The sequence below is a fragment of the Schistocerca gregaria genome, chromosome 3 (genome assembly GCF_023897955.1).
Source record: "Schistocerca gregaria isolate iqSchGreg1 chromosome 3, iqSchGreg1.2, whole genome shotgun sequence".
NCBI classification, from domain to species: domain Eukaryota; kingdom Metazoa; phylum Arthropoda; class Insecta; order Orthoptera; family Acrididae; genus Schistocerca; species Schistocerca gregaria.
This window is the reverse complement of record NC_064922.1, coordinates 326,947,726-326,966,575: the sequence shown is the minus strand read 5'-3', so window position 1 is coordinate 326,966,575 and position 18,850 is coordinate 326,947,726. Positions and strand designations below refer to the sequence as shown.

Here is an 18,850-nt window from a genome sequence, read left to right as displayed (position 1 = left end):
TTCACCGTCTAGAAAAATTTGACAATGGATCTCACTCAACGATCCCCGCATTCCTAAACTTATCCTTATTTTGGCGCAGTCTAGCTTTTGTTTGTGAACAAGGCTTTGAATTCGCTTAAACCTGTCACGGAACTCTCTTTGTTTTTGTAACCACTTTCTGACACGGTTGACAACCACAATGGGTCTTCTCAATCCCTAATAACAGATTGTACACTTGTTTGAAATTTTATACATTTGCGTTCCACATCTTCGTCCCAACAAAAGAATACTTCACATTGACTGCTTATATAGTCATTAGTCTGTTTCCTGCGACGCTCCCTAAACAATGTTCTTTTCCTACATTATATACCACTATCTTTAACACCTGCATTAATTGGCGCTATAACAACCTGATTGTCACGGATTCCCTCCCCTCCCCCTTCCCTTTACATCGATTTATTAGAAGGGATTAAGTGTGATGGTTACTAGAGGATCTAAGACGCAGTCACGATAATTCAGTTCTCAAATTCTCTCACTGCTTGCACGAATTTTGACAAAATGCTTTCAGAATAAAGTCTATAAACCCCTACCTCTGGCATGAATTTCAGTGGTGTGACGTTTCCATTCTATAACTGACAAACTGACCTAGATATTCTACAAGTTTTTTCTCATGCTTATGCCATAAGAGCTCCTGATGCAGGTGTTCCATAAAAGAATACGAATGCCATGTTTGACCCACCTTTGACGCGTACTTTATGCAGATTCTTTCACATTTAGAATCTGAGTAACTTTACTACAAATGGAGTTCTCTACGGAAATAAATACACCGCCTACTGCCGTCCAGTCTGTCCTTGCAATACAGATTCCAATTTGAATTTAAGATTTCGCTGCTATTCATTTTCCATTCCTGGTACAACACTGGCACTTAAAAATTCTTTAAATAAGTTTCACTCTGTTATGGGACAACAGATCACTGTTTATGGTTTTAAACGTGTCACAGACCATCAGAAATCTACATTTATTGGCGACATGCTGTACCTTGGTACCGCTGTTAGATCTGATTCCATAACGCATAGAAAGTCTCAATGTATACCACGGAAAACTGACACAATGCTTTAGAAGTATTTTATCTATTCTAGAATGAAATCGTTTGCGTGTACTTTATTTGTCCTTTGTGCCATATTGTTTCCTGATGATTCCTGCATTGTGATGCCCTTTTACATGCAGTGTGACAAACCTAAGATTGCCACAAAAGGCCTGTCTGTCCGTCTGTTTGAGGTTTCCAGTAGTGGACGTATATGTGCAAGAGGTTTGTAGTCGTGAATGTACATCTACTAGAGGTTTCCAACTGTGGACTTACAACTACCAGAGGTTTCCAGTTGTGGACTTACATCCACCACAGGTTTCCCATGTGGGTGTACCGCAAGACAGTTCATTCACCTTGTGGTCCAGGTGGTCCTGCTGGACCTGGAGGCCCTGCTTCTCCTGTGTCTCCTTTGGGTCCTGGCGGACCCGGGGATGTCTCCAAGCCCTGCCAGAAAACAGAATCCATACTCAGCCAAGTGTTACTGCATAAAATGTCACAAACTGTAACAAGTTGTACAAATATTAAACTTTCTCATGACATTGCTAATCGACATAACGTTGGAAGAGTACTGTTTGTAGATTTACAGTTCAAACACCTAATGTATGGTAGGGAAAGTTGAATATACGAGGAGTTTAGAATACTCTATACACCAAGGGGTCATTACACAAGATAGATGTGTCAGTCAATCATGGCTGTAGGTGTACTATGTGTGAATCCTTTGCATCCAGTTTCTTTCTATGTTAATCAGCAAAGTGTCAAAGAAAAGGTAGTGTTCATAACATTATCGAAGATTGTTACATGTGCATGGTCTCTATTGCATCTACTTCTTTTCTGTTTGTCTTGTGCCGGCCGGAGTGGCCGTGCGGTTCTAGGCGCTACAGTCTGGAGCCGAGCGACCGCTACGGTCGCAGGTTCGAATCTTGTTTCGGGCATGGATGTGTGTGATGTCCTTAGGTTAGTCAGGTTTAATTTGTTCTAAGTTCTAGGCGACTGATGACCTCAGAAGTTAAGTGGCATAGTGCTCAGAGCCATTGTTTCTCTTGCAACTGTCTTGCAGTGGTATTCTAACCCTGATAATTTTATGATCAGGGTTTTAAAGGAAGTAAATTATGTTTCTATTTACTGATATCTGTAGGTATTGTTAAGAGATACATAGACTTTCTTTTCATCAGATGGATGAAAATTTGTCAGACACAGGGAACACAAGGGGAAACCAAAAGTTGACATTGTCAACTTATCTCATGCATGTGATAAAATGTTATCGGGCTTCCATCCGTGTCAAGTGGTAAAACGCCACGTGCTTTTAGCCAAGTACGCTTTGGCTTTTGAAAAATGAAGCGGTTGCTGGAGGGCTGTTGGTACTTCCTTATGTACCCTACCCATCGGCTGCGATGTCACTGGTGTCTTCGGTATCACCATAAAGGGGCGTACATTGTGTCTGGGTTCTCACATATGCCAGTGATAAACAGCTGTTATGGCTTTTGCCAGACCGTCTTGGCCTGAAATATGTCTGTGTTCATTCTGCTGATAGAGTACATTGAAATTTGATATACAGACTGCCAGAGTAGTGTCATTTTGAAAGATTTATAATATATTTGAAGGCAAAAGAAGTTCCTCATGTTAAAACATTTTGTATTAAAGTGTAGTTTCTGAAAGTGTACATCCACCTTGCAATCAAAAATTAGACACCACAACTTATGTAACTACTTTCTTAAATGTAGAATTAAACAAATGCCTTATGGTAAGTCATCATTATACAAATAGAAAAGTATTTTGGAGTTGATGCTTTCCATTCATAGGCTCAACAAAATAATCGGATATGACGTTAAATAGTTTTGTACAGTCATACTAAGGTAGGCATGAGTCAACTTATTTATTGATTTGCTTACTGGAGTTGTGTAATCAACGATCTCGAACGTAGACAGCGTAATCTACAACGCTGGTCATAATATTTTAATCATAACCTACAAAGAGTTAAGTTACGCAGTTAATTTTTTTGCAACTACAGGACTGCAGTCCAGATACACACTGAGATGCCCGCGTCACAGTGCCGTGGTAGCACGCCGCTGCGTGAACCAATTCCACGCCATCAGTGGGCTCCACCATTTTGATTTGGCTCCCCTAGAGTGCAAACCTGTAGCTGTAAGCGAACAAATTATTTGCATAACTTAATTGTTTGTGAGGTTAAAATTAAATCGTTAGGACTACATCTAGTCATGTACTTGTGGATTTCTAAGCGGTCAATGCGTAAGCATGTAGTAGGAAAGAAACAGATGGAAGGTCAGAAATACACCACAGAAAAAAGCATACTGTTGAACACTTACCGGAATTGGGGCCGGTTCTACTTCAATGGGATAACCGTCCTGAAACATCACAAAAAGAAGTACAGTGAATTAATTTCGTATCATAGTACACGGTCCAGTCATATTACTGTGACGCACCTGTGTTCGACGTCAACTTGCAATATCCACTCAGAGACAGCTGGTCGCAGCACTAACAGTGGAGGGTATATAAAGAGTGTCGGGGAACGCGGGAAGCAGTGCAGTCATTGTCGTAATGTGGAAACGCAGCGATTTATCTGACGTCCAAAACGTCATCACTGGCTTTCACCGAGCGAGGTGGCGCAGTGGTTGGCACACTGGACTCGCATTCGGAGGACGACGGTTCAATCCCGTGTCCGGCCATCCTGATTTAGGTTTTCCGCGATTACCCTAAATCGCTCCAGGCAAATGCCGCGATGGTTCCTTTGAAAGGGCATGGCCGACCTCCTTCCCCGTCCTTCCACAGTCCGATGAGACCGATGACCTCGCTGTCTGATCTCCTCCCCCACAACATCCCAACCCAACCCTCGCTGGCTTTCAGGCCAAGGGTGGATGCATTTCCGAAACGGCTTGGTTTAGTGCTGCCACGGTTAAAGTGTACGGAGTGGTGCATGGCAAAATGGCGCTATCCAAAACCGGCGCCGAGGCAACCGTGGTGCAACGGCTGCGGAGATGTGTACCGGCGATAGAGGTACAACTGTTGAGCAACTGACCGCCCACATGAACCAAGGGGCTACCAACACTGTGTCCTCAACTAATGTTCAGCGAACGTTGCTGCGTATAGGCCTCCACAGCAGGTGCCTGGTTCAGCTGACTGCTGTTCATTGGCGACGATGGATGGAATCTGCACGCCACTACGGCAACTGGACGTCCCATAGGAAGCGACAGGTGGCTTTTCCAGATGTTATGCTCCAACGGACAGATGGCAGATGGTATGTTCGGCGTGAAACGTCTGAAGGCAAACACCCCGCACGCGTTATGACCTGGAGAATATTTTCGTGACGTTTCCTGTATGATCTCGACGTTCTAGAAGTCACAGTGGATCAATACAAGTATGCATCTGTCCCTGGAGACCATGTCCACTCCGACATGTGGTTTGTTTTTCATTGGCACGGCGGAATCTTCCAGCAGGACAATGCAACGTGTAACACAGCTCGCAGCATACGCGCATGGTCCGAAGAGCATCAGGAGTTAACCGTACTCCTTTAGCTACCAAACTCCCCGCAATTAATTCCAATCAAAAATTTGTAGGACTACCTTGATCGGACTGTTCGCACCACGGATCATCAACTGAGAAACGTAGTGCATCTGGCCATGGCTCTAGAGTAGCATGGCTCCACATCCTTATCAACCGGCCGCAGTGGCCGACTGGTTCTAGGCGCTTCAGTCCGGAACCACGCAGATGCTACAGTCGCAGGTTCGAATCCTGCCTCGGGCAAGCATGTGTGTGATGTGCTTAGGTTAGTTAGGAGGAAGAGAAGACTTAGTGTTTAACGTCCCGTCGACAACGAGGTCATTAGAGACGAAGTTTCCGTAGTCTACGGCCTTTTATGGCGGACAGGACGCAGTTGTGGGGCGCCAACAATAGAAGTTAATAGCAAGCGCGCGAAGTCAGTACTAAAACACGGAATTAACGTAAAAGTGATTAATCGCGTAATGGGAAGAGTATTTCATGAAACAGGAATGTCGAAATATCCGTGACTTCTTCATAGGGAATGATTTTTGGGATTTGTCAGTTTAATCAAAGTGAATGGGTACGATATACACACCCCAACAAAAGTTTGAAATATTATAGTTTCCAACAATGACTTCTGACTGTACACTCATTGAGGTTTGTACAGTACCTTATCAATTAAAGACAATTCCTTCAGAAAACAAGAACAGTTTCGGTTAGTTACAAAAAATCGTTACAAAACAAAGCAGGCTCTATCCTATGTGTACATTCTGAAAACAAAAACAATGAAAATGTTTATCTCGTGATGATGATTATCGGTCTTCAGTAGAGAGTACGTCCTCCCCGCACAGGATGAGTTCTTCCGTTCTGCGAGGCATGCTCTGGATGAAACCATCAACTTTATCTTGGGGTACGATGTTCCACTCCTCAGTGGTAGGTTTAGTGAGGTTCTGAAGATTGTCAAGTGGATTCGAACGCTGTGAAATGGCCACGTTCGACAGGGATGAAGTTGTCACCGGCTTCACGTCTGCAGGGCCTTACAATCTTTTGTAGGACATCTTGGAAGTATCGGGGATCAGTTAAATTGCCATAGATGGGAATTAGAGCGATCCGCCGTCCCATCATTATTGACGCCCAGAACATTACATTTCTACCAGCAAACTGATGGATTTCCTGAGCGCATCGGCGTTCCTTGTGTCGTCTAGCGCTTCTCCAAACCCTAACGCGTCTAGTATTCGGTCGCAAACCATTCATGGTTTCGGCAGAAAACGTGCACAACATCTCACTGGTCTTCTGGAATAAAGACCACCCTGATGCAATCTTCTACGTACTGTTTGGTCTGAAATACGTATCCCTATTGCCAAGAAGAAGTCATTTCCAATATTTCTGGCAGTTGATGTTGGGTGCCTGTGAGCCGAGAGCTGAAGAAAACGATCCTGCTTTGGTGCCGTCGTACGAGAATGACCACTGCGAGGTTTATCATTCGTATCTCTCGGCTTCTGTACTTTCTCCGCATCTCGGACACACCACTTGAGTGGCACGTAACAGATCGGCAACAGCTTGCTATGTATGACCTGCTGAAAGTTAAGCCACTATCTTCACTCTATCAAAACGCTGTGTGCCTCTACGTGGCGTGTTACTGCAGTGCTGAACACAAACTGAACGAAGCTGTTGTTGATACTGGACTGCTCGCGGTTCGCCGCTGAGGTAGAGGTATGTTTATATGTCTGGGAAACGCCCACAAAGCATGCCACTAGTAAACACTGTCCAGATATGGACTCTAACTGGATAATGCATGAAGTGTCTAGGTCAATGAGACCTCAAGTATCGTAGACTACATTTTACAATAGTATTCCAAACTTTTGTTGTGCAGTGTAGATAGACGTGTTTTTCTTTATTTGAAGATGAATAAATTAAGTTAAAGGACGTTATATTTTATTTCAGAGGAATCATACCATCTTTTATGACAATTGTATTAGTAAATAATTACAGTTACGCCAAGAAAAGATAGGCAGTAGCTTAATATTTTGTATGATCGTGGTTGAAGTAAGTCTCTCATCCTATAGTCCATAGCCAACCATTACGTTCACTGTCGGATCTCTTAAAATTACTGGGGTGAAGGCTTACATTGCCATCATGTGGAGGAAGATTTCTGTTTACCAATATTTTCTCTCGGAACATATTTTCACAGGATGAGAAACGCAAATTGTACAATTATTCGTTCTACCGAACCTCTATCACTGTACGTAACACTTTGTTCGCAAGGCATTCTCAGCCGAAATATCCGCGCTGAATAAAAAGGGTCGTTGCTACTGTTAAAAATATTTATTCAAATACAGGGCCGGTTTCGCAAAATAATATTTTATCATAAGGTGTTTATCTGTATACAAATGTATGAAACAACATATTAGAATTTTGGCAATGTCAGGCAATGGAAAATAAAAGCGATTAGGTTCGTGTCTACCTACAGGCAGCGATCTGTTTAAAAGACGGAAAAAGCACATTACCCAACATTCTCACCAAGGTATTTATAATTTCTAACTCGCAAATGTGAGGACAGTAAACCTAAACAAGTATCCGATAAAAACTACTTATATTTTCATCGGGTCCCTGTTTAGTTTTAGGGTGGCCTTGGCCCCCTTTATTCTACTGGGTGATAAAAAAGTCAGTGTAAATTTGAAAACTTAATAAACCATGGAATAATGTAGATGTAAAAACTGACAGACATGCTTGGAATGACATGGGGTTTTATTAGAAAAAAAAAAAGTTCACAAGATGTCAGACAGATGGCGCTGGACAGCAGGTAACTGCTACCGTGACGGGTGAGAGGTACACCAATATGTTACAAAATCGCATCTTCCCCAGCCTGGCTGATAAACACCTGCTGGAACGTACGATGTTTATGCAGGATGGCGCCCCACCCCATATTGCTAGACGCGTGAAAGATCTCTTGCGCGCGTCGTTTGGTGATGATCGTGTGCTCAGCCGCCACTTTCGTCATGCTTGGCCTCCCAGGTCCCCAGACCTCAGTCTGTGCGATTATTGGCTTTGGGGTTACCTGAAGTTGCAAGTGTATCGTGATCGACCGACATCTCTATGGATGCTGAAAGACAACATCCGACGCCAGTGCCTCACCATAGCTCCCGACATGCTTTACATTGCTGTTCACAATATTATTCCTCGACTACAGCTACTGCTGAGGAATGATAGTGGACATATTGAGATTTCCTGTAAAGAACATCATCTTTGCTTTGTCTTACTTTGTTATGCTAATTATTGCTATTCTGATCAGATGAAGCGCCATCTGTTGGACATTTTTTGAATGTTTGTATTTTTTTGGTTCTAATAAAACCCCATGTCATTCCAAGCATGTGTGTCAATTTGTACCTCTCTATCTACATTATTCCGTGATTTATTCAGTTTTCAAATTTATACTGACTTTTGATCACCCTGTATTTATGGAAGTTCGCACATTTGCGAGTTAGAAATTATAAATACCCTGATGAGAATGTTGGGTAATGCGCTTTTCCCGGCTTTTAAACAGATCGCTTCTATGGATTAATTGTAAGTAGACACAAACCTAGTCTCTTTTATTTTCCACTACCTGCCATTGCCATAATTCTAATAAGTTGCTCCATGCATTTGTATGCGGATAATCAGCTGATGATGCAAATATAGTTTGCGAAACCGGTCGTGTATTTGAATAAAAATTTTTAACAGTCACAGCGGCCATCTTATTCCACTCCACTACTCTGATGTAGTTCGACACGGTACGAGCAGTGAGAAAAGTAGACAGTTAGAATTAACCATGAACGCTTGTGGGCGTTACATCTGCAACGTTTGTCTACCTTGCCATGTCAGTGCTTGATGCGCCAAGTCAGGGTGGTTTTGGACAGCCAAGTTACGTGACTACCTTAGGATGTCTACCTCATCGGCTGCTCAGTGCACAAACACTGCAGTACATCAGAGATTAAATACCCGTCGTCTCGTCATAACACAAGGTCCAGCTGTGCCCATTCATAAAACAGATGTATTGCCACACCCTTTCTGTATTGCTGCTGTCCGCCTTTGGAGCAAGCCGCTCTGCTCTCTACGCACAATTCAGTGCCCTACTGCTCTTAACAAGAAGCTGAAACAGTTACTTTTGGCACCCTCATAAAATTTTCCCGAAAATTAAAGTATGTGACCAATTTCCCCTGTGTCAAACAGCGAAGCCAAATTTCCTACCTTCTCCCAGTTAATGCTTCTTTCTCCTTTTCTTTCTCTATGAGTCACGCAACCTTCTTTTCCCTTACTGCCTATTCATTAACTGTGTGTTATCACGTTCTTATTTCTCTCCATCTTCCACCATTTTCTCTCGCGCCCATTGCTACTGGCGGTAATAATTAAAACATACTTTCTCGTAATTTATTGTTGTGATTATCAAGAAGGGATATAAACTGTGTGTTTCTTTGTCTGTGTTATTGTAATTTTTAATTTCTAAATGTTGCGTAACCTGCGTATCTTAGATCGTATGTAAAATGTGTACAACGCCTAATTAGGTGTAAGAGAGGACATATCACATTAAATAAAAAAGTATTTATCCGATCCTTTTCTCACTCTCACATCCTAGCAACCGTTCAAACAATGCCTTTACTACGTATCACAAACAAACCCCTTCATTCAGTACCTTATCAGTTTTACTGAAGTTGTCAGCATGTCCTAGCACCTCTAATACGGCAATCCCATTCCCTCGTTAGTGTTTTTACCACAAACGGAACACATATTTGAGGAACGTTTGCTGTAGTAACTGATAGATTACTGAAGTTACTACAGCGAAAATAACTAGTTTTGAATCACTATGCGTGATATTTAAGTTACTATTTAATGTGTTCTGTACGATGAAGTCCAAAAAAAGAAAAAAATAAGTACACCGAGTGATTTGAACCTGTAACGTCATCGTGATAGACCTGACTCTTACACGCCGAAGTACTTTCGCTTGATCGTAACATGTCTAACGTTACTAGTGTAGGGGGTACGCATTAGACTGAAACATCGATTTTCTCGTAAACTAGGGGCCGTCACTTGAAAAAAAAAATATTTAACAGGTATGATGGTGCCCTTGTTAAACAAATATCAGTCCCCTGTCATCGACCACAAACTACACAATTATTAAGCTATTACGACACCATTCTCCCTTCTGCTGATGCTACAGTTCTTCCATAGACTAGCCCTTGTGTCATTCACTAACACTCTTACTGTTGTGAAATTTCATTTTGTTCGTTCCAGTTTTGCAATACGTAACTTAAATTGATGGAGAGTAATATGGACCATTACCATCAAACGAGTCAGAGATGCAGTAAATAAGATTATTATAATACTTCTCGGCAGACACAGATTCCAACTGCAGTCGCTTGATACTCGCAGATTAAGAACTGTAGGCTTTTCAAGATCGTAAAATTCGGAATGCGAATCGAAATATTTGCAAGTAACAAAAGGTAAGAGAGTGAACACTCATTAGCTAAGAGGTATAGCGTGCGTAGGGAAGATACTCACGTAGATGGTTTCGTTAGATTCCTTGCAGTCGCAGACGCCCGGGGGGCCAGGTGGTCCAGGTGGTCCACGAAGCTTCTGTAACAGAATACGCTGATCAAATGTTTTGCACATACACACACTTTTCTCTCTATTAACAGAGGTTGGTGTATATACATGGTAAGCCGAACTCAAATGAAGCTGTTCGGAGATATTTTCTGAGTGTGTTGATATAAAGGACCCACGGTCTTGATGATTACACAGGAACTCGACTTGCGCCATAGGGTGGTGGGGTTTCGGGTTCCGCTGGATGGGTCAGGAGTCCACTACACACGGCAGGCGGCTACACGGGTAGCAAGGGTTGTGTCATGTGGACTGGGCAGTTATTTAGGTAAGATGGCCTCGGGCAAGTACAGAAAGAGCAACAGCCTCAAAGGGTGCGGGGCAAAGTCAGGACATGTGGGGAAACAAGGAGCAATCGGTATTGTGATTGTAAACTGTCGAAGATGCGTTGCTAAATTACCGGAACTTCAAGCGCTGATAGAAAGCACCGAAGTGCACAGACGGTGTTTAGAATAGGATAGATTGCATGCGACCGGTGGAGGCGTGTGTGTCGCTGTTAGTAGTAGTTTACCCTGTAGTGAAATAGAAGTGGATAGTTCCTGTGAATTATTGTGGGTGGAGGCTATACTCAACAACCGAGCTAGGTTAATAATTGACTCCTTTTACCGACCTCCCGACTCAGCAGCATTAGTTGAAGAACAACTGAGAGAAAATCTGGAATACATTTCACATAAAATTCCTCAGCATGTTATTGTCTTAGGTGGAGATTTCAATTTAGCAGATATAGACTGGGACACTCAGATGTTTAGGACGGGTGGTAGGGACAGAGCATCGAGTGACATTATACTGAGTGCACTATCCGAAAATTACCTCGAGCAATTAAACACAGAACCGACTCGTGGAGATAACATCTTTGACCTACTGATAACAAACAGACCCGAAATTTTCCACTCTGTAAGCGCAAAACAGGGAATCAATGATCATAAGGCCGTTGCAGCGTCCCTGAATATAAAGAAAGGGAGGAAGGTTTATCTTTTTAGTAAGAGTAACAGGAGGCAGATTTTAGACCACCTAACAGATCAAAACGATAATTTCTGTTCCACTCTGACAATGTTGAGTGTTTATGGAAAAAGTTCAAGGCAATCGTAAAATGCGTTTTAGACAGGTACGTGCCGAGTAAAACTGTGAGAGACAGGAAAAACCCACCGTGGTTCAACAACAAAGTTAGGAAACTACTGGGAAAGCGCCGCGCGCTCTAAGGCGCTGCAGTCATGGACTGTGCGGCTGGTCCCGGCGGAGGTTCGAGTCCTCCTTCGGGCATGGAAGTGTGTGTTTGTCCTTAGGATAATTTAGGTTAAGCAGTGTGTAAGCTTAGGGACTGATGACCTTAGCAGTTAAGTCCCATAAAATTTCACTCACATTTGAACTTTTTTTTTTTACTGCGAAAGCAAAGAGAGCTTCAATGCAAATTTAAACGCAGCCAAAACCATCAGACAAACAGAAGCTAAACGATGTCAAAGTTAGCGTAAGGAGTGCTATACGTGAAGCGTTCAGTGAACTCGAAAGTAAAATTCTATGTACTCACTTGACAGAAAATCCTAAAGAATGACACGCATAAAGCTGAAATACTAAGCACCTTTTTCCAAAGCTGTTTCACAAAGGAAGACCGCACTGCAGGTCCTTTTCTAAATCACCGCACGAACGAAAAAATGTCTGACATCGAAATAAGTGTCCAAGGAATAGAAAAGCAACTGAAATCACTCAACAGAGGAAAGTCCACACGACCTGACGGGATACCAATTCGATTCTACACAGAGTACGCGAGAGAAATTGCTCTCCTTCCAACAGCCGTATACCGCAAGTCTCTAGAGGAACGGAAGGTTCAAAATAATTGGAAAGGAGCACAGGTAGTTCCAGTTTTCAAGAAGGGTCGTAGAGCAAATGCGCAAAACTATAGGCCTATGTCTCTGACATCGATCTGTTGTAGAATTTTAGAACATGTTTTTTGCTCGCGTATCATGTCATTTCTGGAAACCCAAAATCTACTCTGTAGGAATCAACATGGATTCCGGAAACAGCGATCGTGTGAGTCCCAACTCGCTTTATTTGTTCATGAGAGCCAGAAAATATTAGATACAGGCTTCCAGGTAGGTGCTATTTTCCTTGACTTCCGGAAGGTGTTCGATACAGTTCCGCACTGTCGCCTGATAAACGAAGTAAGAGCCTATGCAATAACAGACCAGCTGTGTGGTTGGATACAAGAGTTTTTAGCAAACAGAACACAGCACGTTGTTCTCAATGGAGAAACGTCTACAGACGTTAAAGTAACCTCTGGCGTGCCACAGGGGAGTGTTATGGGACCATTGCTTTTCACAATATATGTAAATGACCTAGTTGATAGTGTCGGAATTTCCATGCGGGTTTTCGTGGATGATGCTGTAGTATACAGAGAAGTTGCAGCATAGAAAATTGCAGCGAAATGCAGGAAGATCTGCAGCGGATAGGCACTTGGTGCACGGAGTGGCAACTAACCCTTAACATAGACAAATGTACTGTAATGCAAATACTTAGAAAGAAGAATCCTTTATTGTATGATTATATGATACCGGAGCAAACACTGGTAGCAGTTACTTCTGTAAAATATCTGGGAGTATGCGTGCGGAACGATTTGAAGTGGAATGATCATATAAAATTAATTGTTGGTAATTCGGATAGCAGGTTGAGATTCGTTGGGAGAGTCCTTAGAAAATGTAGTCCATCAACAAAGGAGGTGGCTTACAAAACACTCGTCCGACCTATACATGAGTATTGCTCATCAGTGTGGAGTCCGTAGCAGATCGGGTTGACGGAAGAGACAGAGAAGATCCAAAGAAGAGCGGCGCGTTTCGTCACAGGGTTATTTGGTAACAGTGATAGTTTTACGGAGATGTTTAGCAAACTCAAGTGGCAGACTCTGCAAGAGAGGCGCCCTGCATCGTGTTGCAGCTTGCTTTCCAGGTTTCGAGAGGGTGCGTTTCTGGATGAGGTATCGAATATATTGCTTACCCCTACTTATACCTCGCGAAGAGATCACGAATGTAAAATCAGAGAGATTCGAGCGCGCACGAAGGCTTTCCGGCAGTCGTTCTTCCCGCGAACCATACGCGACTGGAACAGGAAAGGGAAGTAATGACAGTGGCACGTAAAGTGCCCTCCTGCTCACACCGTGGGGTGGCTTGCGGAGTATAAATGTAGATGTAGAACTACATTTCTTTTGAATTTGTATCCCCATTTATATTTGCATCTCTGCATCGCTTAAAAAGTCAGTGCACAGAGCAACAGAGCAAAAATGAACGGTAAGTGCTGTGTGCCTTATTCGCAAACAAACTCTTTCCATAATCCTCTTGCTGAAGCTGGAAGTAGTACATGAAACATCCTCAAACAACTGCTTCCTAAGCTCCTCCCCTCCCCTCTCTCTCTCCGTCCCTCTCTGTCACACACACATACCCAATTAAATTAGTTTCTCTCCCAGTAGACGCACCACTCGTACCAGGCACCGAATTTTGGCGCCACATTGGACAAAAACAAAATGATGAACCGTTGAGTGGCGACAATAACACAGGGTCCCTGGATGAGCACGGCGACCCCAAGTATTTTATGTATGAAAACCTGTGGTACAACAACATCTACATACATAGTCGGCAAGCCTCCGTGCTGCGCGTGGCGGAGGAGACCCTGTACCACTACTAATCATTTCCTTTACCGTTCCACTCGCACGTAGAGCGTGGGAAAAAAAGACAGTCTATACGCCTCCGCATAAGTCCTAATTTCTTCGTGGTCCTTGCGTGAAATGTATGTTGGTGACTGTAGAATCGTATTACAGTCAGCTTGAAATGCCAGTTGTCTAAATTTGCTCAATAGTGTTCCTCTAAAAGTACGTCTCCTTCCCTCAGGAAATTCTTGTTTGAGTTCCAGAAGCACCTCTGCAATACCTGCGCGTTGTTCAAACCTACCAGTAACGAATGTAACAGCCTATCTCTCAGCTGCTTCGACGGACCTGGCGTGGATGCCAAACACTCGAGCAGTGCTCAAGAATAGGTCGCACCGGCGTCCTACATCCGGTTTCCTTTACAGATGAATCACACTTTCCAAAAATATTCCCAATAAACCCGGTGAGGGTGACGTGTAAAAGATGTTAAAATAGTGTATGTAATTGCATCCAAAACAAGAAGCACACCAGAGATGCAAAACAGGACGGAAAAACTAAGTACAGGACATATACCAGTACTACTCTCGGAAAAAGTGTTTAAAAATCAATAACTATTTAAGCAAATGGTTGCAGAAGACATACTTTCAAACCATGGAGGGAAGGCGACGTTCTTTTCGAGAGGCACTATTAAAGAAATTTAGAGAGCTGCATTTGACAACAATTGCAGAACGATTCTACTGCCGCCAACGTATGTTTAGCGTAGGGGCCACGAAGATAAGAGAACTTAGGGATCGTGTAGAGGCTTGTACACAGTCGTGTTTGCTCGCTCTATTTGCGAGTGGAACAGAAAAGGAAATGGCTAGTAGTGGTACACGCTACGCTCTGCCATGCACCTCACGGTAGCTTGGGAATATATACTTAGGTGTAGACGTAGATAAGAAGTCATAAAAGAAATTCGACATATACAACTATACTTACCCAGTTAAGCAACTTCAGGTGAGAAAGCAAAGCAAAATTAAAAAGTCCATATGTTATAGTTTTAGGCCTAAAATAAACAACCGTGAGCGTCATATAATTTTCTTACAGAAATAAACTGAGACCCGAAGAAGATGACACAAATGTATTAAAACGTGTCTGGGTAAATAGAAAAAAGAAATAGATTGTGTTTTGCAGAAGGCAGGATGAAACAAATAAACAAATTTGTTCCAGTCGCTTTAGACGCAGGCATAAAAGCAGACATATAGCTGCAAGGTTGTAGCCTCTCCCCGATTTTATTCAATCTGTGTATTGAGCAAGCAGTAAAGGAAACAAAAGAAAAATTCGGAGTAGGTACTAAAATCCGCAGAGAAGAAATAAAAACTTAAAGGTTCGCCGATGACATTGTAATCCTGTCAGAGACAGCAAAGGACTTCGACGAGCAGTTGAACGGAATGCATAGTGTCTTGAAAGGAGGATATAAGATGAACATCAACAAAAGCAAAACGAGGATAATGGAATGTAGTCGAATTAAGTCGGGTGATGCGGAGGGAATTAGATTAGGAAATGAGACGCTTAAAGTATTAAAATAGTTCTTCTATTTAGGGAGCAAAATAACTGATGATGGTCGGGGTAGAGAGGATATAAAATGTAGACTGACAATGGCAAGGAAAGCGATTCTGAACAAGAGAAATTTGTTAACATCGAGTATAGATTTAAGTGTCAGGAAGTCGTTTCTGAAAGTATTTGTATGGAGTGTAGCCATGTATTGAAGTGAAACGTGGACGATAAATACTTTAGACAAGAAGAGAATAGGAGCTTTCGAAATGTGGTGCTACAGAAGAATGCTGAAGATTAGATGGGTAGATCACATAACTAATGAGGAGGTATTGAATAGAATTGGAGAGAAGAGAAATTTGTGGCAAAACTTGACTAGAAGAAGGGATCGGTTGGTAGGGCATATACTGAGGCATCAAGGGATCACCAATTTCGTATTGGAGGGCAGCGTGGAGGGTACAAATCGTAGAAGGAGACCAAGAGATGAATACTCTAAACATATTCAGAAGGATGTAGGCTGCAGTAGGTACTGGGAGATGAAGAAGCTTGCACAGGATAGAGTAGCATGGAGAGCTGCACCAAAAAAGTCTCAGGACTGAAGACCACAACAACAACAATAGCTGTCGACAGCTCCCCAACTCCAAAATGCGAGGATAAAAAGAGAGCAGAGCATGCTGGCACTCACCTCAGGATCCAGCTCTGGAACGGGGCCCGGCGGTCCCTGTGGTCCAGGAGGTCCTGGAGGGCCCTGCACCGATTCACCTGGTGGTCCCTGAAACAAGAACCACATACTATGCATGTAGATTCCTTTAGTGATGTCTGCTGGTCTTGTAACTACAACTATTTAATATCTAGAACATAGTCATCTTACACTGACAGGGGAAGTCTCTCGGTTCGAATAGGAATTCTCTGTTCCAGTTGCATTTGGAAGTTTTACGTACCACTGTGATTCGGGTGGTGAGAGCATTCGACTGCATTACACTTAGTTTGCACAATATCTACACGAGGTTCTTCAACAAAATGCATGAAGCAATATGCAGAAGTACAGTAGTCACATCTGGAATAGCAACGTTTGGACAATCGTCAGAATCACGTTCTTCAGCCACAAAACCAAACGCCACTTTAATTACATTTTTGAATCCATCAACATGTGCGGGAGTTCTTTACTCAACCACTTGCAGCAATATTGGAGCATAGGAAGATACACTGGAGCGGACAGGTTGTTATAAATAATAGTATGCATTTTCATTACGAAAATTCTCTTTCCCAATTTAGTGTCGAAGCTAGGAGAGAATCCTTATTGAGTCTTATCCTTTTTGCGTGTACACTGAAGCGCCGAACTGGTATAGGCAAGCGTACTCAAATACAGAGATATGTAAACAGGCAGAACACGGCACTGGGGTCAGCAACGCCTGTATAAGCCATTAAGAGTCTGGCGCTGTTGTTAGATCGGTTACTGCTGTTACAATGGCAGGTTAACAAGACTTAAGTGAGTTTGAACGTGCTGTTATAGTCGGCGCACGATCGATAGGACACAGCATGTCCGAGATAGCGACGAGGTGGGGATTTTCCCGTACAACCATTTCATAATTTTACCGTGAGTATCCGGAATTCAGTAAAACATCAGTTTCTGACGTCACTGCTCGCAGAAAGAGATCCTAAAAGAACGGTACCAACGACGACTGAAGATAATCTTTCAGCGTGACAGAAGTGCAACCCTTCCGCAAATTCCTACAGATTTCATTGCTGAGCCATCAACAGGTGTCAGCGTGCTAACCATTCAACGAAACATCATCGACATAGGCTTTCAGAGCCGAAAGCCCAATCGTGTATGCTTGAGGACTGCACGACGCAAAGAGTTACTCTTCGCCTGGGCCCGTCAACACCGACATTGGACTGTTGATGATTGGAAACATGTTGCCTTGTCGGACGAGTCTCGTTTCAAATTGTATCGAGCGGATGGACGTGTACGGGTATTGGTATGGAGACAACCTCATGAATCGACGGACCCTGCTTGTCAGCATTGGACTGTTCAAGCTGGTGGAGGCTGTGTAATAGTGTCGGACGTGTGCACTTGAAGTGATGTAGCACTCCTGATACGTCTAGAAACGACTGTGACAGGTGACACGTATGTAAGCATCCTGTCTAATCACCTGCATCCATTCATGTCCATTGTGCATTCCGACGGGCTGGGGCAGTTCCAGCAGGAGAATGCGACACCCACACGTCCAGAATTGCTACAGAGTGGCTCGAAGAATACTCATCTGAGAGCTTAGACACTTCCGCTGGCCACCAACCCCCCCCTAGAAACGAACATTATTGAGCATGTCTGAGACGGCTTTCAACGTGTTTTTCGGAAGACATCTCCACCCCATCGTACTCTTATGGATTTATGGAGAGCCTTGCAGGATTCATGATGTCAATTCCCTCCAGCACTTCTTCAGACATTAGTCGTTTGCGAAACTTCTGCGTGCTCGCTGTGGCCCTACACGATATTAGGCAGGTGTATCAGTACCAGTTTCTTTAGCTCTTCAGAGTATTTTAACTTGTATATCATAACATTTAAAATTATACGAACATTAATGGTTTCGTTAATTTTTACTGTCTGTGTATGACAATACGGACTCACGACACTAAACACGTCACTGCTTGTTGAGATAACTGACTGACTGCCGTTTTAACGCCACCACCATTCCTCCAAGACTGCAAGCGCTGTTGTGTACACAACAAGTGCAGTACAATCACACGCCGTCGCTGGAGTGGTTAGAAGTGTTTAAACACAAATGCCTGATCGAACTGAGAGACATCCCTAGTGAGAGACACTGTAGAGGAGTATTTTTTACACGTATACTGGGATATATTTAGGAAAAGATTATGTGAATGCATTGTAATTTTAATATACCCGGCATGTCTACGTCATGTGTAGACACCCTCGACTTGAAGTAACTTGTTCTCGTAAACGATGTCGAAGCCCACTGGACATTAGATTAGTCACCGCTAGGAGACGTAAAGTTAGTATCGTGTAACATAACATCTGGCCCTGGCGCCTGAAATTCGGCGAGGAAGAGAGTCGACAAGTTTTCTCAGATATGTGATGGCCAACTGATGATGAAACCCCGGACAGCTTTAAAAGTGTGGAGAACTCGAGTGATACGTTTCACCCGTTCTTCCAAATAGTCGCAGACTTGTCAATGGGATTAAGATCGGGTGATTTAGTGGGCCTGTCGATGTGCGATAGTGTTCGTCAAACCGGGACATATGCTTGTAGCTCTGTGGATACGGCTTTTGTCATCTTGGAAGACGGGAGTGTCCACAGCACCCTCATGAGAATGTTGGAATGAACATCATAGTTCATTAAGATACGGCATGGTCGCGAATTGAACACTGACCCAAGTGTTGAACAAATTTCCTGTATTTCATATCTATGGTCACAAGCTGGTCGTAGGTTGTCTTCCAAAAATGGACAGCATAGAGACAGAAGTGATGTCACTTTC

At 43.1% G+C, this 18,850-nt stretch overlaps 1 protein-coding gene across 1 annotated transcript in view; it reads right to left on the bottom strand.

The window, feature by feature from the left end:
* Positions 1-18,850, bottom strand: part of LOC126355358 (collagen alpha-1(XVIII) chain-like) — a 586,377-nt gene that overhangs the window by 102,153 nt on the left and 465,374 nt on the right. Inside the window, exons 11-14 of the mRNA XM_050005652.1 lie at positions 16,042-16,128; positions 10,097-10,171; positions 3,391-3,429; positions 1,420-1,510 (exon numbers count right to left, since the gene is read on the bottom strand). Coding sequence (XP_049861609.1) covers positions 1,420-1,510; positions 3,391-3,429; positions 10,097-10,171; positions 16,042-16,128 — 292 coding nt within the window. The remainder of the gene's footprint in view (positions 1-1,419; positions 1,511-3,390; positions 3,430-10,096; positions 10,172-16,041; positions 16,129-18,850) is intronic.